At 44.5% G+C, this 24,863-nt stretch overlaps 1 protein-coding gene across 1 annotated transcript in view; it reads right to left on the reverse strand.

Annotated features, from left to right (window-relative positions):
* The window catches only part of LOC148143388 (uncharacterized), a gene marked incomplete at its 5' end in the record, with an annotated part of 330,397 nt that overhangs the window by 33,412 nt on the left and 272,122 nt on the right, over window positions 1–24,863 (reverse strand). Inside the window, one exon of the mRNA XM_087975187.1 lies at window positions 9,468–10,338. Within this exon, the coding sequence (XP_087831313.1) occupies window positions 9,468–10,338 (871 nt within the window). The remainder of the gene's footprint in view (window positions 1–9,467; window positions 10,339–24,863) is intronic.

Raw genomic sequence — 24,863 nt, forward strand, 5'->3', positions numbered from 1 at the left:
CCTTCCTGAGATATGGGGCCCAAATCTACATACAGTACTCTAATTGTGGGCTGACCAGAGCCTCAGAAGTACATCCCTGCATTTATATTCAAGTCTGATCAAAATAAATGCCATCATTGCATTTGCCTCTCCAACTACTGACTCAACCTGTAAGTTTACCTTGAGAGAATCCTGGAGTAGAACTCCATAGTCCCTTTGCACATCAGATTTCTGAATTTTCTCCCCATAATCCTTCTGTTCCAGAGTAGCAGCAGAGATTTCCAGACACCTCGATTGTTTTCAGGGATACCAAGGGATCTTGGAAATTGCCAGTATCTCAGGAGGAGGCAGAGGGGAATGTGGTGTGGTCCTGTAAACTGCAGAACTTTCCAACTCCCCGAGTTAGCAGGAACTCTTTCTGGTCCAAGAAACAAAAGGGCCACTGAGAAACTGCTACATCAGGAGGCAGAAATTAGGCCATTCAGCCCATTGAATGTTGGAGCAGACTCAATCATTCTTAAGTATCAAGGGTTACAGGGAGAATTGGGTTGAGAAACGTATCAGCCACGATTGAATAGTAGAGCAGACTCAATGGGCTGAATGGCCTAATTTCTGGTAGTTAACCATCCCTGGGAAGAAGGACGCAAAACAACAAGCTGTTTCCTTGGACAGATGAGCGAAGTGTTTAATAAGCTCATGATAAAAGGACAATTAAGTTTGTCTGTGGAAGGAAGGCCCTGACGGAAAGGAGTTTTTTGCAGGAAACGCTGTATCAAACAAACCACTAAACCTCGAGGATAAGAAGGTAAGCTACAGACCGGAGATCTCCAGAAGTGTGGGGAGGTGGTGTTAGAATCTAAAGAAGCATCACATCACAGATTTGAAAGCGAGGAATCTCCACCAGAATTCAACTCCAGAATGATGTAGCAGCAGTACTTGGAAGAAGAATGTTGCACTGAATCCCTGGACACTTCCAGAGACAGATACTGTTGGGGGAAACTCAGTTAAATTCTGCCATCAATTGGGTGATAGCCAAGTTGTGAGTGAGGTTGAACTTGGTTACATAGAAGAATACAGCGCAGTACAGGCCCTTTGGCCCTCGATTTTGCGCCGATCCAAGCCCATCTAACCTACACTAACCCACTATCCTCCATATGCCTATCCAATGCCTGCTTAAATGCCCATAAAGAGGGAGAGTCCACCACTGCTACTGGCAGGGCATTTCATGAACTCACTACTCGCTGAGTAAAGAATCTACCCCTAACATCTGTCCTAACCGATCACCCCTTAATTTAAAGCTATGCCCCCTTGTAATAGCTGACTCCATACGTGGAAAAAGGTTCTCATGGTCAACCCTATCTAAACCTCTAATCATCTTGTACACCTCTATCAAGTCACCCCTAAACCTTCTTTTCTCCAATGAAAACTTGAGTTTTATTTTTGGTTGCTACATACAATAAAGTGTTAATCATTGTTTCAGCAGTTAATTGTGTGCAGTTTCTGAGTTAAGAGCCAAATTAAGACGATTCGCCCACAACCACAGTGAGAGGCTGGGATTCATGTTGACTCCATTGCATTCAGCACTACATTACGTCAATACTTTTATAAAGCAAAGGCTGACAGCCACACCTATCTCAAACAGAAACACCCAGAGGAGCGTGTCACCCAATAATCTGTAAAATTAGCATGAAAAGTGGTGTAACCTGCTCCAGTGAGAAGAATAAATCCCCAACACTTTAAAATCAACAATCAGCAATTTATTTATCCAACTCTCACGGTGAACAAATGAACAAAAGTATTAACATACTGGATACAGGCCAGGAGCAGATGGGTGGCACTAGTTTAGTTGGGGATCATGGACTGGTTGGTCTGAAGGGTCTGTTTCCAGGCTGCATGACTCCATCGCACGGAATGAATGGGGATCCATCCCAAAGATGATAAAGGTTTCAAGCACCACCTTAGGCAAATGTGTGGACACCCCTCCAGATATCTGAGGGCAGTGGGACACTGAGGGTCAGTAGATCAGTCAGCCAGCCAGTTCTCTCCAGGAGACTTGTCTCTCAAGAAAGGAAGTGGTTTCCTGCCCCATCAGCCAAATTATCCAGTTTGGATTAGGTCCTATATTTCCAACAAAATAGGTAGACAGGGCAGTGTCTACAACAAATATGTTATTCAACTTGGAAGCGTGCTGAAGACATATACAAGGATGTTACCAGGATTCAAGGGTCTGTGTAAAAGAGAGAGGTTGGACAAGCTAAGATATTTTTATTTAGAGCATTAAGAGTCTGAGAGAGGCCCTTAGAGAAGTGAAGAGATCGTGAGAGGGTGAATGCACAGGGTTGGGGAAGTGAGGGCTAGAGGGCATCAGTTTTTTTTTTAATAGATATTTTTATTAGAAATTTAACATTTTTACAAGTTTACAAAAATAAACAAAACTCTCAGATATAAACATTGATATACAATTAGCTCAAATATACAATAGCCAAAATTTGACAAAAAAAAACCAAAACAACAAAAGAAAACCGAAAAGAAAAAAAAAACAAACAAACAAAACTCAACTATCTACTAATCTAACCTACAACTAACCAGAGTGTATATTTAAGTCTCTTACACGCTCGGAATGTGTTAACATCAGATGTAATAAAACCCGTATTCGTGCGGGATTCCTCCCCCGAGGGGCCCCGGACCAGCCAGGTTTGTAATCTCAATTAAATAAAAGCCCTTGTTAGGATAGCCAAAATATCTGTATTTATGTAATTCAAAAAGGGCTGCCATATTTTATAAAATAATTCGGTCTTTCGGTGCACCATATTTGTAAGGAAGTCAAGGGGAATACATTCCATAATTAGTCTGTGCCAATTTGAAAGTCCAGGGGGGCCCTCCGCCGCCCAGTTCACCAAAATATTTTTCCTTGCACAGAAAGAAAGAATAGAAAATAGTCTCTTCCCGTACGTGTCCAGGGAGGGAAAGTTCGAAAAGCCCAAGAGGAGAGATACAGGGTCCACTTTTATTTCCGTTCCTAAAATTTCTGCCAGGGTACTTGCTACTTTAGTCCAATATCTACGGATCTTATGACAGGTCCATAAGCAATGTACAAGAGTGTCCACCTCTATTTTGCATTTAGGACACATTGGAGATGGTCCTGCCTTAAATTTTGCCAATCGAACCGGTGCTATATGGGCCCTATGAAGTATCTTCAGCTGGATAGCCTGGGTTCTGTTACAAATAGTAATTCTTCTAGCATTTTCCCAGATATCATTCCACGTTTCTGTGGAGATTTCTAGTCCCAGATCCTGATCCCATGTTTTAAGCAGATTATCCATTTCTCCCGATACTTCATCATGTAGTAAATGATAAATATTACTGACGGAAGATACCCCCACTGGTCGTAGGACACTACATTCTCTATCGGATTTATAAAGACTATCTAATAACGTAGTCTTCTTCTGTATATAATCTCGAATTTGGAAGTATCGAAAGAGGTCTCCATTGGGTAATCCGAATTTCTGACGCAGCTGTCCGAAAGACATCAGGACCCCATCTTTAAATAAATCCCCGAAACATGAGATACCCCTGGATCTCCAGAGTTGAAAAGTGGCATCTGTTAACCCCGGTTGGAATCCCCATGCTCCCACTATCGGTGCATAGGGGGATGTTTTATGTGAATTACCCTCATTTTGCCGCATTATATTCCAAGCCTTGATTGTATTTAGTATTATAGGGTTTTTACAGTGATCTGTAATGATTTTCGTCTTGTCTGAAAATAAAAGGTCAATAAGTGGGTATTTTACTTGAGAAGCCTCGATGTCCAACCAAATTGATTGTGGATCAGACAAGACCCAATCAGCTATGTAACTTAATAGGGAACTTAATTGATATTTCCTAAAATCTGGGAAGTCCAATCCACCCCTTGCCTGTGGAAGCTGTAGCTTCTTCAGCTTAATGAGGGGCCGCCTATGATTCCAGATAAAGGAACTCAGCCAGCCGTATAATTTACATAAAGCCGTCCTCGGCAGCATCACCGGAAGCATTCTCATAGGATATAGGAGACGGGGCAGGATATTCATTTTGATTGATGCTATTCTACCCAACCAGGAAATTGGCAGGTCTCCCCATCGCTGGAGATCCTGCCTTATCCTTTCCAATAAATACACAAAATTAGCCTTATACAACTGACCAAATACTGGAGTAATAAAAATGCCTAAATATAAGAAACCCTCCAGGGACCAGCGGAAGGGAAAAAGGGAACCGTCCGCTAAGCGGGGTATCACAGCAAGGCCACCCATTGGCATAGCCTCCGATTTTGAAAAATTAATTTTATAGCCTGAGAATGCACTAAATGTATTAATAACTTGGATTAAGCGAGGTATGGACATCAAAGGGTTACTGAGGAATAGAAGAACATCATCTGCATAAAGGGTAATTTTATGTTTACCTGTACCAATCCTTGGGGCCACTATATTAGGATCAGCTCGTATACTTCTGCTAGTGGTTCAATTATTAGCGTGAATAACAATGGCGAGAGGGGACATCCCTGACGGCAGCCCCTACCCACACTGAAGCTATCCGAGCCTAATCCATTGGTAACCACAACTGCTTTGGGATCACTATACAATGTTGAGACCCATTTGGGAAACACCTGTCCAACGCCAAACCTCTCCAATGTGTAAAACAAATATGACCATTCGACCCTATCAAATGCCTTTTCCGCGTCTAATGAAACCACTACTCCTGGTATCTTTCCCTGATGACAAGCTTGAATCATATTCAGAGCCCTTCTAACATTATTGGATGATCTACGGCCCTTAATAAACCCCGTCTGATCCTCCTTTATAATATGTGGCAGTATCCTTTCTCGTCTCAGTGCTAACATTTTAGAGAGGATTTTAAAATCTACATTTAGCAAGGATATTGGTCTGTATGATGTACAATCTTCTGGGTCCTTTCCTTTTTTAAGGATAAGAGAGATATTTGTCTCTTTCAGCGAAGGCGGGAGACAGCCCTGACTATATGCATAGTTATACATGTCCATAAGTGGACCAGCCAGTATTTCTGTAAATTCTTTATAGAATTCAGCTTGAAAGCCATCTGCGCCCGGCGCCTTACCATTTTGAAGGTGCCTAATTGCATCAACTATTTCTTGGGGTGTAAGAGGAGCATTTAGGACCGATACTTGTTCCGGAGTTAGGTCTGGAAAAGTCAAATTTTTAAAAAATGACTGCATCCTCTTCGTCCTATCTTCACAATCCTGTGATTTATATAACTCAGAATAGAATTCTCTAAAGGTCGCATTAATCTTTTTATGATCATGAGTCAAAATACCCGTACTTTCCTTGATAGACATAATAGTCTGAGGGGCCTTTTTTTTCTTTGCAAGAAATGCTAAGTATCTACCCGGTTTGTCGCCATATTCATATAACCTTTGCTTTGCAAATAATATTTCCCTCTTAGCCGTTTGAGTAAGTGTAGTGTTTAGAGCTGTCCTAAGAGCTGTAATCCTTTGCAATTTAATAATAGAAGGTCTATCAGAGTATGCTGTTTCAGCCGCTTTTAAGCGGGCTTCAAGCAGACGCTGTTGTTCTCCCTTTAATTTCTTCTGGGTCGCTGAGTAGGAGATGATTAAGCCTCGCGTGTAAGCTTTGATGGTCTCCCACATCATTGACGGGTTGCTAGCTGTACCTGAATTAATTTCTAAAAAAGTTTTAAATTCTTGAGAGAAGTACTTTACAAATTTACTATCTTTCATTAAGAAGGGGTCCATACGCCAATGCCGAGGGGATGTCCCACTGTTCCTCGCCTTAGTTTCCATATATACAGCAGCGTGGTCAGAAATTGCTATATTACCTATTTTACAGGATGATATGGAATTTAAAAAAATCGAGGGGGCAAAAAACATATCAATCTGGTATGACATTTATGTGGATTAGAGTAGAAAGAAAAATCTCTACCCTGTGGATGAAGACATCTCCATACATCTACTAATCCTAATTCTTTGTTCAGATCCATCAATTGTCTAGATCTGGGAGATACTCCTGCAGTACTCTTGGGAATCCTGTCTATTTCCGGATCCATAATACAGTTAAAGTCTCCCCCTCTAATTATATGGCGGGCATCAAAAGCCATCAATTTTGAAAAGGCTTCCGTTATAAATTTAAAGGGGTGTGCCGGGGGGCAGTACAAATTTAAAATCCCATATTCCTCTCCATTTATGAGGGCTTTAATCAAGATATATCGTCCAGATTCGTCTTTTATCTGCTTTAGGATTTTGAAAGGGAAATTCTTCCGAACAAGAATAACAACTCCCCTGCTTTTTGAGCTAAAAGAGGAAAAAAAGGCCTGATCAAATCCGCCCTGTCGTAATTTCAAGTGTTCTTTATCTGACAGGTGTGTCTCCTGTAGGAGAGCTATATCAACTCTTTCCTTCTTAAGATTTGATTATATTTTCTTCCTTTTGAGTGGCGAATTACTCCCCTTGACATTCCAGGTGCACCACTTAACCGACTGATCAACCATAATCCTCTGGGCCAATCCGAGACCCCTCGGGAGGGGGAACCCTATCCAGAACATCCCGAGCGTGGAACATGTAAAATTTACAAAAATAAAGCCTCTTTAATACACCCACAACAATACAGTAAAAAACTTTTTCTAAATAAAAAAAATATAAAACGTACCTAAGTGGAGACTTTCCCCCTTGTTCCCAGGGGGCGTCACTTCCTCTCCAAAAGTTCCTCATATCCTCTCCCAACCAATGCCCCACCCTTGACCCAGGCACTCCTCAATAAAATGAGGAGAATTCAAATCTAATACAAAGCTAGAGTTAACAGTGAGCACCCCACCCCCACCCATACCAACACCTGGGTATATTTGGTAATGTTAATACCATATATAAACATATAACTATAAAATTACCACTTCAACAAATAATAATTAAATATGATAATACAAAATAACGAAGGGAAAACAACCCCGCTCCTAAAGACAGAGGTAAAATCGAATAAGGTAACCACCTCCCCCCACCAACATTAACCAAATCCCCCAGCTTATATATATACACATATATATACATACACATACACACATATATATACATCCCTCATATATACATAAAATAATAACAGAAAACAACTCCGGGGGGGGGAGAAAATCAAATCCCTCTCCCCACCCCCCATGATAATATTAAGCAGTAAGGTAAGAGAAAAAAAAAGGGAGGGGATATAAACCAAAGCGGGGGGGGGGGGGAAGGCAGACCAACATCCATTATGTCCTACAGTTTATCTAAGAGAGTCCAAGAATTCCTTAGCCTTTTCTGGTGATCCAAAGTTCTTTACGGATCCTTCATGGTTAAAGCGTAACATCGCTGGGTAGCGTAAGGAGTACTGAACATTTTAGTCCCTGAAACGCTTCTTCACCTCGTTGAATGCCTTCCTCTTTCGAAGCAGAGCCGGGGAAAAGTCCTGAAATAGCATGATCTTGGATCCTTTGTAGATCATAGCTTGGGGGTCTTTTCCGAGATTTCTAGGAGTATCTGCCTCTCCCTGTAGCTCTGTAGCCGGAACAGGACCGGGCGTGGGCGCTGGTTCGAGCCGGGCCCGCGTATTGCGACCCGGTAGGCCCATTCCACCTTTACCTGGCCTGATCCAGCTTGCAGATTTAAAAGTTGTGGCAGCCACTGCTCCAGGAATGCTGTAAGCTGGCCTTCCTCTTCCCGGTCGGGAAGGCCCAGCAAACGAATATTTTTTCGGCGACCTCAATTATCGAGGTCGTCAATATGATTTTCCAAGGTCCGGACTCGCTGCTCGAGAGTCCGGACCTGATCCACGGCCGATTGAGCGGTTGTCTCGGAGGTCGCGGCCTTTAGCTCCGCCCCTCCGACTCGGCGTTCAATTTCTTCAATCTCACGGTCGTGCTTCTGTAGCGCGGCCGAGAGCGACTCCCAACGGTTTCTAGATTCGACTATAAAAGCATCGATCTTCGAGTCAAGCTTGGAAAGCATTTCTGCAAGGCTTGCTACTGTTGGTAAGTCCCCCGGGGCGGCTGTGGACGCCTCTGCTGCAGCTGGAGAGTGTGGGGGAGGGGTTCCTGCTTGCTGAGAGCTGCGGGCTCCCTTCCCTTTAGTCATTTTAACTTAGGATTAAGTTGTTTAAATGTAATATTACACAACTAATTGAATTACAAAACTATTATAAATGATTTGGTGAGCTTGGTAGGGGGTAGGTGACCCACTGTGCCCAAGTCTTGGGGGGAGCACTATAGACTCAGTCTTACTGGGTCGCCGCCATCTTGGATCCGAGGGCATCAGTTTAAGGTTAGAGGAAAAAGAATAAAAGGGAATGTGAGGGGCAACGTTTCTTTTCACGCAGACGGTGGTACACATATGGAATGAGATGCCAGCGGAGGTGGTTGAGGTGGGTACATTAACAACATTTAAAAGGCATTTGGGCAAATACGTGGATAGGAAATGTATGGTAGGAAATGGGCCAACTGCAGGGAAATGGGCTTAGTGTTGATGGACAGTTTGGTCGGTGTGGACCATGTTGGGCCGAAGGGCCTGTCTCCTGCTGTAGGACTCTATGATTTGCATCTCTTTGTTGGTCAGACAGTTTTGAGTTTCCAAATGGAACATCTCACAATCAGGCCGAATAAAATCCAATCTCATTCGTCAACTCTGATGCGGAGGTGCTGGTGTTGAATTGGGGTGGACAAGGTCAAAAGTCACACGGCACCAGATGAAGTGATGAAGGAGCAGCACTCATGAAAGAGCAATGCTCCTAAAGCTTGTGATTTCAAATAAACTTGTTGCACTGTAACATGGTGTCGTGTCACTTCTGACTTCTTCAACTCAAACTTGATGGGATATTTTGTCCAACTCGGCATATTTTATCAAGATTGCTTGGAGGAATTCTTTTTTTTAAAGATTAGATTCCCTACAGTATGGAAACAGGTCCTTTGGCCCAACAAGTCCACACTGGCCCTCCGCAGAGTAACCCAGCCATTCCCCTATCTCTATTCCTCTACATTTACCCCAACTAATGCACCACACCTACACATCCCTGAACACTATGGGACAATTTAGATGGGCCAATTCATCCTAACCTGCACACCTTTAGACCAGGGGAAGGAAACCAGAGCACTCAGAGGTAACCCATACAGACGTGGGGCGTGCAATGTGAAAGCTACACACAGACTGTCTCCCCAAGGGTGGAATTGAACCCAGGTCAGCATCGTGAGGCAGTGGTACTAACCACAGAGTCACCATGTCACCCCTGAGCCACGTAGGTGGGCTTGGTGGGGGTGAGTCCAGCACAAAACACAAAAGCTCACTGCACTCACTGTCAGAATGGGCAGGAGGTTCAGCCCTGGGGGTGACCCACTGCAGCGTCACTGGTGGAATCTGATTGTTGGATGCACTGGTGCCTCCGCAAGTTGCAGGACAATGAGAACCTCCGCCCGCAGTCGGGGCAGGCAAACGGCCTCCCCCCGGTGTGGACCCATTGATGGGCCAGCAGTTTGGAGGAGTGGGTGAACCCCTTCCCGCACTCGGGGCAGCTGAATGGCCTTTCCCTGGTGTGGACCCGCTGGTGGGACAACAGGTCAGAGGAATTGCTGAAGGCCTTACCACACTCAGAGCAGGTGAAGGGCCTCTCTCCTGTGTGGATTCGCCGGTGTCTCAGCAGGTCCGAGGATTTACTGAAGCCCTTCCCACACTCTGGGCAGCTGAAGGGCCTCTCCTCTGTGTGGACCTGCTGATGGGCCAGCAGGTTGGAGGACTTACTGAAGGCCTTCCCACACTCTGGGCAGCTGAAGGGCGTCTCCCCCATGTGGACCCGCTGATGGGCCAGCAGGTTGGAGGATTGACTGAAGGCCTTCCCGCATTCTGGGCAGCTGAAGGGCCTCTCCCCCGTGTGGACCCGCTGATGGGCCAGCAGGGAGGAGGAATTGCTGAAGGCCTTCCCACACTCTAGGCAGCTGAAGGGCCTCTCCCCCGTGTGGACCCGCTGGTGCCTCAGCAGGTTGGAGGATTTGCTGAAGGCCTTCCCACACTCTGGGCAGCTGAAGGGCCTCTCCCCCGTGTGGATTCGCCGGTGGGTCAGCAGAGAGGAGGAATTGCTGAAGGCCTTCCCGCACTCTGGGCAGCTAAAGGGCCGCTCCCCCGTGTGGACCCGCTGATGGACCAGCAGGGAGGAGGAATTGCTGAAGGCCTTCCCACACTCTGGGCAGCTGAAGGGCCTCTCCCCCGTGTGGACCCGCCGGTGCCTCAGCAGGTTGGAGGAATCGCTGAAGGCCTTCCCGCATTCAGGGCAGCTGAATGGCCTCTCGCCCGTGTGGACCCGCCGGTGCGTCAGCAGGTTGGAGGAATTGCTGAAGGCTTTCCCGCACTCATGGCAACTAAAGAGCCTCTCCCCTGCGTGGAATCGCTGGTGGGTCTGGAGGTTGTCCACCCAAGTGAATCCTTTCCCGCACATGGAGCAGTAAAACTTCCTCTCACTAGTGTTTATATGCTGGTGGGCCAGCAGGACACAGGAGCAAGTAAAGCCCTTTGCCTGCTCGGGGCAGGAGAACGGCCTCTTCCCAGTGTGATTGCACTGATGAGCCGCCAGGACAGGTGGGACATGGAAGCCCTTCCCGCAGTCGCCACAACTCTATGGATTCTCAACAGGGCGTGTTTCCTCGGGTTTCTCCATGGCCGAAGCTTCAGCTGCACACACACGTGTACAACCCTGCCATGAATTCTTCTTTCCAGGCAGTAGAGTTGTTTCAGGCTCCACACTCAGTGCGCTGCAATAGTAGGGTCTTTCAACCAGTGCCCCCGTACTCAAACTGAAACCAAAAAGAAAGCTTTGCTCCTTCTCACAGAATCATAGTTAAAAATTGTTGCGGTCCTGATGGATTGAGTAACTATCAGACATTGATGTGAAAGTGAGGATTGGAGACGCTGGAGAGTCAGAGTCAAAAACTGCATCGCTGGAAAAGGGCAGCACGGCAAGCAGCATCAGAGAAGCAGGAGAATCAACATTTTGGACATAAGCCCTTTATCTGTTGACTTGAAACTTCTGTCTTCAGATAGTCTGTAAGAAAAGATTACAAAAGTCATCACTGCCAGTCCAGTTTTTTTAATAGATATTTTTATTAGAAATTTAACATTTTAACAAGTTTACAAAAATAAACAAAACTCTCAGATATAAACATTGATATACAATTAACTCAAATATACAATAGTCAAAATTTAACAAAAAACATTAAAAAAAACGAAAAAGAAGAAGAAAAAACAAACAAAACTCAACTATCTACTAATCTAACCTACAACTAACCAGAGTGTATATTTAAGTCTCTTACACGCTCGGAATGTGTTAACATCAGATGTAATAAAACCCGTATTCGTGCGGGATTCCTCCCCCGAGGGGCCCCGGACCAGCCAGGTTTGTAATCTCAATTAAATAAAAGCCCTTGTTAGGATAGCCAAAATATCTGTATTTGTGTAATTCAAAAAGGGCTGCCATATTTTATAAAATAATTCAGTCTTTCGGTGCACCATATTTGTAAGGAAGTCAAGGGGAATACATTCCATAATTAATCTGTGCCAATTTGAAAGTCCAGGGTGGCCCTCAGCCGCCCAGTTCACCAAAATATTTTTCCTTGCACGAAAGAAAGAATAGAAAATAGTCTCTTCCCGTACGTGTCCAGTGAGGGAAGGTTGGAAAAGCCCAAGAGGAGAGATACAGGGTCCACTTTTATTTCCGTTCCTAAAATTTCTGTCAGGGTACTTGCTACTTTAGTCCAATATCTACGGATCTTATGACAGGTCCATAGGCAATGTATAAGAGTGCCCACCTCTATTTTGCATTGAGGACACATTGGAGATGATCCTGCCTTAAATTGTGCCAATTGAAACGGTGCTATATGGGCCCTATGAAGTATCTTCAGCTGGATAGCCTGGGCTCTGTTACAAATAGTAATTCTTCTAGCATTTTCCCAAATATCATTCCACGTTTCTATAGAGATTTCTAGTCCCAGATCCTGATCCCATGTTTTAAGCAGATTATCCATATCTCCCGATACTTCATCATGTAGTAAATGATAAATATTACTGACGGAAGATACCCCCACTGTCGTAGGACACTACATTCTCTGTCGGATTTATAAAGACTATCTAATAACGTAGTCTTCTTCTGTATATAATCTCGAATTTGGAAGTATCGAAAGAGGTCTCCATTAGGTAATCCGAATTTCTGACGCAGCTTTAAATAGATCCCATCTTTAAATAGATCCCCTAAATATGAGATACCCCTGGATCTCCAGAGTTTAAAAGTGGCATCTGCAAACCCCGGTTGGAATCCCCATGCTCCCACTATCGGTGCATAGGGGGATGTTTTATGTGAATTGCCCTCATTTTGCTGCATTATATTTCAAGTACTGCCAGTCCAGTTAAGAATGAGATATCAAGGCATTGACACTGACACCAGAGAGAAACTGTACATATAGATGTGGCAAATGTTAGTGGCAAGCCAGAGTGATAGAGATATGTAGCACAGAAACAGACCCTTCGCTCTAATTCATGCGTGCCAACTAGATAACCTAACCTAATCTCGGCCAATTTGCCAGCATTTGGGCCCATATCATCTAAACCCTTCCTAATCGTATACCCATCCAGATGCCTTTTAATGTCATAATTGTACCAGCACCCACCACTTCCTCTGACAGCTCTTTCCTTAAACACGCCACTTTCTGCATGAAAGACTTATCCCTTAGGTTCCTTTGTTGAGTTCTTTTGCTTGAGCTTCTTACACTGCAATACGCCAATTTCTGTGAACAACCAAACTTTATTAAGTTCAGTACAAGCTGTGGAGAAACTCTTAACACTCTTCACAATGCTGGTACACAACAGTACCAAAAAAAAAAAACAAATCCCTTAAACAAAGTAAAACTGAAACAGAGGCTTACAGTTGAAGTTAGAAGGGCAGAAGGAGACAGTGTTCGCAGCCTTTCTCCACATAGTCCACTGCTTAACTCACCCAAACGAGACTTTAGCTTTCAGGACTGACCACTCCCCTTTCATTGTACAGGTCACTTCTAAAACATAAAAGCTTTGGCCTCAAGTCTCATCTGTTCACATATAACCAAAAATGCCTCCCAATACTGTTTTTCATCTCTGTACTAAACCAGTCACTTCGGAGCCCGGGTTTTTTTTACCACCCCTCTGAAAAAAAACCAAGGACACAGCATCCTTGAGAAGAAGGACCAGCTTTTAGTAAAAGGACCAGCTTTTAGTAAAAAGGACCAGCTTTGTGACTGAGGGATATAGGCCAAACACTGGCAGATGGGATTAGATTAGTTTCAGAACATAGCATTGAGTAGTTGGACTGAAGGGACTGTTTCTGTGCTGTTTGACTCGGTAATTGTTCTGCAATGGTCTGAAAACCATTTCCTTGCCTTCCCCCATAAACATCCACTTCGTTGTTGTTCCAAAATCAGATGAACTCAGCCTTGAATATATTCAATGATCCCATAACTGCAGGAAGACATCCCCACTTCTGAACTCAATTCCTCTTGCTAAGATAACACCTGCTTTGCTCATTGCTTGCTGCACCTACCTCACAACTGGCATTAACTGGTATGGAAAGACGCTGAGGCCCCTTTATACACATTCCTGATGAAGGGCTCGTGCCTGTAACGCTGACTCTCCTGCTCCTCGGATGCTGCCTCATCTGCTGTGCTTTTCGAGCACCACAATTTTTGACTCTGATCTCCAACATTTGCGGTCCTCACTTTCTCCACATCCCAATATATCACCATTTAAACAATGCATCTCCTTTCTGCTTCCCCCCGCCCCACCCCCACCCCCCATTTTATTCCTTTTGCATTTTATTTGACTACTCATCTTTTCCTCAGGGTAGGGGATTCCCAAACTGGAGGGCATAGGTTGAAGGTGAGAGGGGAAAGATTTAAAAGGGACCTAAGGAGTAGAAAAAAAGTGTGAAAGTTAATTCCCCACTAGTGCCCTCTCCAAACCTGCACATCTTTGGATTGTGGGAAGAAACCGGAGCACCAAAGGAATCCCACGCAGACATGGGGAGAAGGTGCAAACTCCACTCAGACAGTTGCCCGAGACTGGGATCAAACCCGGGTCCCTAGCGCTATAAGGCAGCAGTGCCAGCCACTGAGCCTGTTCAGAAAAAACAGCAATTGATTTATATTAGGGTGAGAGGGGAAAGGACTAAAAGGGAACTAAAGGGCAACTATTTCACGCAGCGGGTGGTGCGTGGATTGAATGAGCTCCCAGAGGAAGTGGTGGAGGCTGGTACAATTACAATAATCAAAAGACATCTGGATGGGTTTATGAACAGGAAGGTTTGGAGGGATATGGGCCAAGAGCTGGCAAATGGGCCTAGATTAATTTAGGATATCCGATTGGCACGGAACAAACAGTTTGTTTCCACGCTCCACTACTGTTTCTACATAGTCAAAATTGTTATGACACGGACTGCACCCCCCCCCCCCAACTAATTTAAACCCAAAAAAGATTTACCCCATGTGGTAATGTGAAAATTCAAGAGGTAAGGTACTGTTTCTAAAAGTCACTATTTAAAGTTTTATTTAATGATCTAGGACACTAACTTGCAAGTGTTTAAATCTGCTGGGATTTTTCGTACCGCCAAATCTATTCAAATCTGTCTAAACCAGTTCAAATCTCGGACGAAAGCCCCCAAATTTTACAACACTGGGTTCAACCTCCCCCACCTAATTTAAACCAGCAACATAGAGAAGGTTTAACCCATGCAGTAATCTGTGAAAATTCAAGAACCAAGAAACTATTCCCAAAGGTCAGTATTTAAAGTAAAAATTAACAACTTTATTTATTAACGTCTAACGGAGAATAATTAATTAACAACTATTTACAACTCCTGTCTCTAACCTATCTTCTACCTCCCCTGTACGATACCAGTCCAATAAAAACCCTGATTAAGATTTACCGAAAGATTCAAACTTTAAACCCAGCCAGCTGTTAAATCTTCTCTTTGTACCTTCCTCTGTAGATTTGCTCTCCAGGTCGGTGTCGATGTTTTTTCTCTGTGCAGACTCCTTCTCTGGACAGGTACCTCTCAGGAGTTCTCACTAGCAGCCTACATTTGTTGGTCTTTTGGCAGTTCTCCTGTAACTGTTCAACTTTTTGTTTTGATTTTGTACTCCAAAGCATCAAATCGTTTCATTGGTGTTAATATTAGATTGGATTACATTCACTACAGTGCGGAACCAGGCCCTTCGGCCCAACCAGTCCACACTGACACTCCAAAGAGTAACCCACCCAGACCCATTTCCCTCTGACGAATGCACCTAACACTACAGGCAATATAGCATAGTCACTTCACTTGACCTGCACATCTTTGGACTGTGGGAGGAAACTGGAGCACCCAGAGCAAACCCACGCAGACACGGGGAGAATGTGCAAACTCCACACAGTCAGTCACCCAAGGCTGGAATCGACCCTGGTGGTGTGAGGCAGCAGTGCTAACCAATATTCTCAAAATACTAAATTCAAACTTGATTGGAATTCAGTATTTTGGGGCAAGATTTTAAATCGATTGGCCAAAATTGAGTATGTTTTTGTCTCCAGGCAACCCAGCTACTGAGCTGTTCGACCAAATGTTAAACTGTTACCTTGTTCACAACGTTTGGTGCTATGTCAGGTGGTTCTGCTCGCTTTTCAACTCTCTTGAAGGTAGAATACACCTCTACACCTTCGAACAGAACCAATTTTTCAAGACTAGGAATCGGCCATTCACCCCTAACAGGAGAAAGTGAGTACTGCAGATGCTGGAGATTAGAGTCAAGAATGTGGTGCTGGAAAAGCACAACAGGTCAGGCAACATCCGAGGAGCAGGAAAATTGACATTTCGGGAAAATTGACATTTCGAGCAAAAGCATCATTCACCCCGAACAGCCTGTCCTCAACTGCACATAGTTCAAAGCAAGTTTGAGAAAGATGGCTGCAGCTTTGTCTTCATATAAAATTGAACATGCATTCAAACTTTAATGCTGTTTCTGAATATATTATGTTAGCTATTCTCAATTTGAAAGATCAGCCATTTCTTGTGCACCCCCATCTCCCAGGCAGTTTCATCACCAACCATTCTCTCTCTCTCTCTCTCTTCTAAGAGCTTGATACAGCGATCAAAGAGAGCTTGAGGCATGAGAAAGTTCAGTGGGAGTTGGAAGAGATACAGAATGGACAGGGTGACAGAGTGTGGGGGGCATTGCGAGACTCGGGGAAACAGAGGGTGGTGGGGGCTGAAAGGAAAGACTCGGGGGTCAAAGGGTGGAGGAAGAGAATGAGGGGGAGAGAGAGAAAATGGGGGGAAGAGAGTTGCGGGGTGAGAGAGAATGGATGGGGGCGGTGGGTGGGGAGAGAGACAGCACAATTCCCACCTTCCCCAGGACTGGGGCAGTGTCCCATGGACTGGAGCCTACTCCTCCCACAGCAGGTCATTTCTCAATCCACATATGGCTCAAGGAGAAGAATTATATAATCCCTGCAGGCCATTTCACCTATCAAATTCACACCGACCTTCCACACAGCATCCCACCCAGACTCATCAACTTACTCTACAGCCCTGCAGTTCCCCATGGCTAACCCACTCTAACCTGCACATCCCTGGACACTTTAGCACAGCCGATCCATCCGAAACTGCAGATCCTTGGACTGTGGAAGGAAACCAGAGCACCCAGAGGTAACCCGCGCAGACAGAAGGGGGAGAACATACCAAAGTTCACACAGACAGTCATGAGAAGGTGGAATCAAATCGCTTCTAACAATTCTCCCACACCTGCAAAACCCTGAGCACCATGGGTAAATTAGCAGGGCCAACCCACCCTAACCTGGGCAAAGCTAAAAATCACATGACGCCCGTCCAACAGGTTTATTTGGAAGCACTAGCTTTCGGAGCACTGCTCCTTTATCAGGTGGTTGTGGAGTATAAGATCATAAGACACTGAGTTTACAGCAAAACATTACAGAGTCATGCCACTGAAATGATACATTGAAGAAACCTGGATTGTAAAGTCTTTCATCTTTAGAATGAGTTGCTGGTGTCATTAATATGTAAACCCCAGAACTTCTTATAAGACACCTACTCGAGATACCTTAAGGTTTTATAAGAAAAGATGACAACTTAGCTCAGACAATGCATTAAAGGTGTGAGGCCAGAGTCTGTCTGTATCCCATTTTTTGAGTCAGACTGGTTCTATTTCCAAAGTGGAATTTATAAAATATTCCATGTATTATCTGCCTGCAGATTGTGCATTTTTTGAGCAAAATAGATGGTATCTGCAAATACAAATTCACCCCATAGACCTCGGTGTGTGTGTGCACGCGCGCGCACACACGAGAGAGAGTAAAAGTCTAGTTCCATACTGTATATCTCTATGTCTATTGCATAACAGATGCTTTATTTCTGTTGATGTAAATATTGTTATAAATCATAGCTGGGTACTAATACTTAGATGTAAGGGAGAGAGAATTCTTCAATCAGGGCACTATAAGAATCCTGGCAGACCCATATTTCTAGTTTACTTGCCAATGAACAGACACAAGTACCTGTTCAATTCTAACATTTCGCCTTTTTTGTTACATTTTCTGGTATGATACTCTGTGTCTGGATGGTTGACAGGCTGGGAGATTGTGGGTTGGACTTTGATTGACTTTTATTGTTCCGGAAGGTGTCAAAGGAGGTTCAAGCTTCAGCAGAAATGAAGCAGAGCTGAGAACGGACAACTGTGTGGGAACAGGGAGGTCAATAGAGGACAAAGAAACCAGGACCTGAAATCCGAGCTGACACCAGACTACCCTGTGATCAGTGCTTTGATTAGCAGCGTCAACCCGCTACCTTTACCTAGCTTCCCATTCGACTTGCATGCCACATCTCCCCTCAATATTTATGATCCAATCCTTGTCATCCTGAAGCTATGTCTCTGTAAGGAGTCCCAGATCATAATTATTCTCTTCAATGTGTGCAGTCAATTCATTCACTTTTGTTACGTTGCAGCGCTATTACGACACAGAGTAACCCCCTCTGCTAAATTAAACCAGAAACACAGAAATGATTCACCCCACGCAGTAATATGTAAAAGTTTGAGAGGCAAAGTACTATCCCAGAGGTAAATATTTAAAGTAAGAATTAACAACTTTACTCTTTATGTCCAACACAGAGTATTAAAACTCACAAAAATGCCGGGTTTTATAGTCCAAAACATCGGATCATTTTATTGGTATCAATATTATCAAAATACTTAATTCAAACTTGATTGGACTTTGGGGCAAAATTTAAACTGATTGGCCAAATTTGAATTTGTTTGTGCCTCATGGCAACCCAGTTGCTCTATTTCTGTTGACCAAATATTACATTCTCATCTTGTTTAGAACACTTTGTTCTGCTCAGCTTTTTAACTCCCTTCAAGGTACAGTACCTCTACCCCTTCAAGGTACAGTACCTCTACCCCTTCAAGGTACAGTACCTCTAACCCTTCATAACAAGCACAAATTCAGATACTGAGCTTTTAGTTTTATTGTTTGTAATCTTTTGAATCCAGTATTAATTGCTGGTACTTTTATTCTCCTTGTTCCTTTCTATTTTTCTCTGACGTCCATTTTCCACATCACTACATTGCTTACCAACCTTGATTTGGATTGGCCATGCTAAATTGCCCATAGTGCCCAGGGATGTACAGGTTAGGTGGGTTAGCCAATGGGAAATGCAGGGTTATTGTTTCATAGTAATAGAAGTAGGAGTAGGCCGTTTGGCCTGCTTCACCATTTATTAAGATCGTGGCTGATCTATCCATCATCTCAGCTCTTCTTACTTGTGTTATCTCAAACTCTTGATTCCCTAAGGGGTGGGGGCGCGAGGGGTGTATGAGCAGGATGCTCTTCGGAGGGGTCAGAATGGACTTGATGGGCTGAATAGCCAGCTTCCACACTGTAGGGCTTCTATGATTTACCGCAGTTGTGTTTGCCTCAGATCACAGCTCCCAGAATCTCCCACCTTCTGCAAATCGAAAGACAAATCCCACCCTGCCCTCTCGTATGTAAGTTATCTAAATGGTTAATTGTTTCTAGTAAATACAGCCCACACCTCCCTCTGCTGCCAGTAACGTTTACAATGCTGATGAAACAATGCCATTCCTGCAGTACTGAAAATCGTAAGGCTTCGAACAATACCAGTTACTGATTCACCGCTCCTCCTGATGGACAACATTGGAAATACAATGTTGGAGGCTGGCAGAAATGAGCAGTTTAACTCAAAATTCCACCTAACCCTTCACTGGGCACCCCAATCAGCACACTGTCCTTACTGCTGGTAAGCCTTAAAGCACTTCACCCCCACAGTGCAATGATTCCCAATTTCCACAAAAATCCTAGACGTACTCAGTTGTTGTCTCACCAATGAAATATTTCATTGTCACTTCTTCTGCTTCCAGTAAAGGCAAAACACCTTTGAAAGCTGCTCTGAAAGTCCAATCTTCACAACAACACTTCTGCTTTCACACAAGATGATTAAAGTCATACAGCACAGAAACAGAGCCTTCGGTCCAACTCATCCATGCCGACCAGATATCCTAAACTCATCTAATTCCATTTGCCACCATTTGGCCTGTATCCCTCTAAATCCTTCTTATTCACATACCCATCCAGATGCCTTTTAAATGTTGTAATTGTAGCAGCCTCCACCATTTCCTCTGGCAGCTCATTCCAAACATGCACTACCCTCTGTGTGAAAAAGTTGCCCCTCAGGTCCGTTTTAAATCTTTCCCTTTTCACGCGAATCCTATGCCCTCTAAGTTTGAAGTTGCCTACCATGGGGAAAGGATTTGGTCTATCCAACCTATCCATACCCCTTATAAACTTCTGTAAGGTCATCCATCAGCCTCTAATGCTACAGGGAAATTATCCCTGGCATATTCAGCATCTTCCTATCGCTCAAACCCTCCAACTCTGCCTACATCTTTGCAAATCTTTTCTGAACCATTTTAAGTTTCACAATGTTCTTCTAGAGGAGGGCAACTGGAATTGCACACGGTTTTCCAAAAGAGGCCTAACATGACCTCCCAACCCCTGTACTCAATGCTCTGACCAATAAAGGAAAGCGTACCAAATGCCTTCTTCACAATCCTGTCTCCCTGCAATTCCACTTTCAAGGAATTATGAACCTGCAAGGACACTGTTTAGCAACACTCCCCATTAACTATGTAAGTCGTGCCCTGATTTGCCTTACAAAATGTAACACCTCACATTTATCTAAATTAAATTCATGTTGCCATTCCTCGGCCCATCAGCCCATCCGATCAATTCTAATTTATATTGAACTTTATTTCCTCTCTCATCCCCTAAAAGCTGAGAATCTCCATCCCACACACACTCCCCCCGTTCTGACTTTGCTGAACCTAATTCCTGCTGTAACTCATCCTGAAGGGTGTGGTTCATGCTGATTAACAGACCCACACTCGGGGGAAGTGGAGATCTAATTGAAACAGACAGAATTCTGAATGGCCTGGACAAAGTGCACATGGGGAAGATGTTCCTATTCGTAGGAGAGTCTAGGACCTGAGGGCACAGCATCAGAGTAAAAGGAATATCTTTTAGAACAAAGATAAGGCGAAACATTTTCAGCCGGTGAGTGGTGAATATGTGGAATTCATTGCTACAGAAGGCTGTGGAGGCCAGGTCACTGAGCAGATTTAAGATGGAGATAGATAGGTTCTTGAGTATCAAGGGGATCGAGGGTTACAGGGAGAAAGTGGGAGAATGGGATTGAGAAACTTATCAGCCTGAACTTAATAGTGCAGCACCCCTGATGGGCTCAGAAGCCTAATTTCTGCTCCTGTGTTTTATGGTCACTTGCTGTTCTGGACAAGGAGTGTGCAAATTGGGAGCAGGAATAGGGCATTTAGCCTGTCGAGCTTGCACCAGCATTGAACAGATCATAAGTAGATCTGAGTATACCGACGTAAAAGGCTAAAACAAGGACTGCAGATGCTGGAAACCAGAGTCTAGATTAGAGTGGTGCTGGAAAAGCACAGCAGATCAGGTATCTCCTCGAATGCTGCCTAACCTGCCATGAATATACCTACATTCAGGTTAATAAGCTGGAAATTTTTCCACTGGAGCAGAGGAGGATTATAACATCGTGAGGGGTATAGATGAGGTGAACGGCCAAAATCCTCTCTCTAGGCTGGGCGTCAAGATTACGGAGCAAATTTTGAAAGAGAGAGGAGAAAGATTTTAAAAGGACATGAGGGTCGCCATTTTCATCCCCCCAGAGAGTGGTTTGTGTGTGGAATGAATTTCCAGACAAAGGGGTGGATGCAGATACAGTTAGAACATTTAAAAGACATTTGGATTAGTATATGAATGATGAAGTTTAATTTAAATAAATGTGAAGTGCTGGATTTTGGGAAAGCAAATCAAAGTAGGACTTAGCATAAAGTGTATAAGGTCCTGGGGAGTGTTGCTGAATAAAGAGATCTTGGAGTGCAGGTTCATAGTTCCTTGAAGGTCGAGTCCCAGGTAGAGAGGATAGTGAAGGCAGCATTTGGCATGCTTTCCTTTATCGGGTACAGCACTGAGTAAAGGAGTTGGGAGGTAGTGATGTTGAAGCTCTACAGGACATTGGTGAGACCACATTTGGAATATTGCGTGCTTGGAATATTGCATGCAACTCTGGTCTCCTGTCCATCAGAAGGACGGTGTGAAACTTGAAAGGGTTCAGAAAAGATTTACCAGCATGTTGCCAGATTTGAAAAAAAATAGCTCTCGGGAGAGGCTGAATAGACTGCGGCTGTTTCCCTGGAGCGTCGGAGGCTGAGGGATGACCTTAGAGGTTTATAAAGTCATGAGAGGCATGGATAGGGTAAATAGACAAAGTCTTCTCCCTGGGGTGGGGTAGTGCAGAACTAAAGGTTTTGGGCGAACGGGGAAAGACATAAAAGAGCTCAAAGGGGAGCCTTTTCACACAGTAGTGCATATATGAAATGACCAGCCAGAGGAAGTGGTGGAGACTGGTATAATTACAGAATTTAAGAGGCATTTGGATTGGTCTATAATAGAAGGGGTTCGAGGGATATGGCCCAGGGCTGCCAAATAGACTAGATTAGGATAACTGATAGGCATGGACAAATTGGACCAAAGGGTCTGTTTCTGTGCTGTACATCTCTATGACTCCAATATAAAAGGTTCAGAGGGATATAGGTTAAACAGAGGCAGGTGGGTCCAGTTTAGTTTGAGAACATAGTCAGCATAGTAAGTGATCTGCACTGGTCTTGCCTCCCTCATAATCATCACTTCTTTGTTGTTCAAAAATCAGATGAACTCAGCCTTGGATATATTCAATTACGCCCAAACTGCAGGAAGGCGTCCCCACTTCTGATCTCAATTCCTCTTGCTAATATACCACTTGCCTTGCTCACTACTTGCTGCACCTGTCTTGACAACTTGCATTGACTGGATTAGAAGGACGCAGAGGCCCCTTTGTTCATCCACACATCATTGCTGATGAAAGGCTCGAGCCTGAAATGTCAATTCCCCTGTATTTGCCATTGAAAAAAAGACCTGGACTAACTTTCCCAGATTCTGTCCCCTCCCTGGAACCTTCAGTTCCTGCAAGTCAACAGCTCAACCCCAGAATGGAAAAGGGGGTGAGAAAAGAGTGTGTTGAACTCACAGATGTTGGAGAGAGGAAGGAAGTTGCAGTATGGGGTGAAGCTCAATCTTCATTCAGAGAGAGAGGAGCAGCAACAACCACCTCAGAAGCACATGGTCCTACTTCCGCATCCAGACGATGGGTTTTCTGTGATTGCTAGGAGGACCAGTCTACATCCGGTCCTCCAGAGCTTCTCATTGGTCCATCAAAACAAGGTCACGGAGTGTTTCCGCTTGTTGCGTGAGCATGCATAATAGTTTGCTGACACCGAGTAGCATGCGCAGTATGGAGATGTTGGCATTACTGCAGATTTTCAAAGTTAAAAATCACACAATGCCAGGTTATAGCCCGACAGGTTTATTTGGAATCACTAGTTTTCGAAGCGCTGCCTCTTCATCGTTGGTTGTGGAGCCGAATCATAACACACAGACTTTATAGCAACAGGATTGCAGTGTCATGGGATGGAATATTAAACAACTTTAGCTTACCTCTACCATTTTTTAGAATGACCATGTTTGTTTCGATTCCTTCACATGTTAATCCCAGAACTTTTCAAAAGTTACATTGTCAAGCTAGCTTTTAACAATACGTGTCATCTCAATCAGATGATGCATTGAAGGTATTAAGGTAAAGTCTGTCTGTGTCCCAATGTTAGGTCAGACGGATTCTATTTCTATCGTTGTATTACAGAATCTTACGTGTATGAGTTTTTGAGCAAAATAAAATGCGATTCTGCAAGTACAAATTCAACCCACAAACTTTTATGTATGTGTGTGTGTGTGCAGGAGAAACCAAGTGATCATGTGTGTGTGAGAGAGTGTAATGGGGAATAAGTCTGAGAGGGTGTGGGTGTGTGTCTGTGTGCGAGAGAGAGTGTATAATGGAGTATAAGTCTGCGAGAGGGTGTGTGTGAATGCATGCACGCGCGTGTGTATGAGAGAGAGAGAGAATGTATAGTGTAGTGTGACATGAACCCAAGGTCCCGGTTGAGGCCGTCTCAAAGGGTATTGAACTTGGCTATCAGCCTCTGCCCAGCCACTTTCCGTTGTTGCCCATCCTGAAGTCTACTTTGAAGGATAGTCACCCGAAGGTCCAAGGCTGAATGTCCCAGACCGCTGTACTGTTCCCCGACTGGGAGGAAACACTCCTGGCTGGTGATTGTTGTGCAGTGTCCATTCATCTGTTGCTGTAGCCTCTGCTCGGTCTCACCAATATATCAAGACTCAGGGCATCATTGCCTGCAGCATATAAGATAAACAATGTTGGCTGAGTCACATGAGTACCTGCTGCACTCATGGTGGGTGGTGTCCCCACGTGTAATAGTGGTAATCGTGTCAACATTCTGATACGTCTTTCATTATCTGCCGTGACAGAGTTGTATCATGTTGTCCTGAAGGCCAGGCAGTTTACTGCGAACAATTATCTGTTTAAAGTTTGGCGGTTGTTTGAAGGCGAGAAGTGGAGGCGTGGGGAAGGTCTTGGTGAGGTGCTCATCCTCATCAATAATGTGCTGCAGGCTGTGAAGAATATTGCGTAGTGTTCCTCCTCACCTGAACAGATCCTATGTATGCGAAGCGCTTGTCCAGAGGGGGTGTCTGGATGAAGAACTGGTTGCAGATCTTTGGACTGTGGGAGGAAGCCAGAACACCCAGAGGTAACCAACACAGACACAAGGGGGAGAACATGCCAACTTCACACAGTCACCCAAGGGTGGAATCAAACCCAGGCTCCTGGCGTTATTAAGCAGCATTGCTAACCACTGAGCCACCACCCCACCCAGTGCTTTGAGGTTCTGCTTTGTCTTTGCAGCTTTTAACTTCTCATGCGCCCTCAGCAGAGGCTGTCTCCTGCTGACATCGTTGGACCACACCCATTGCACCTCCCTTTCCCACTTCTCCAGCCCAGAGCACAGCGGTTCCTGAATCCTGGCACCAGCTTCTGATGCCATCTGTGCTTCTGCTGCCAACTGCAGAGAACGGAGGCAATCCCCATCACTATTCTGTCCCTTACCTCCCCCTCCCTAACGTTGTTCTTACTCCCACCACCCCACAGTTAGTTCCCCCCCACCCAGCCCTCTCTCAGATCCCCTTTACCTGCCTGACCCGGGCTCACACCCTCCTGACCCTGTCCACTGACCCCATCGGAAGGCTCTCTACGGAGGGAAAGACCATCTCCCGGAATAAAAAACATCTGATT

This window comes from Chiloscyllium plagiosum, unplaced genomic scaffold (assembly GCF_037043375.1).
Source record: "Chiloscyllium plagiosum isolate Xiang-an unplaced genomic scaffold, Cpla_swu_hap1 HiC_scaffold_27, whole genome shotgun sequence".
NCBI classification, from domain to species: Eukaryota; Metazoa; Chordata; class Chondrichthyes; order Orectolobiformes; family Hemiscylliidae; genus Chiloscyllium; species Chiloscyllium plagiosum.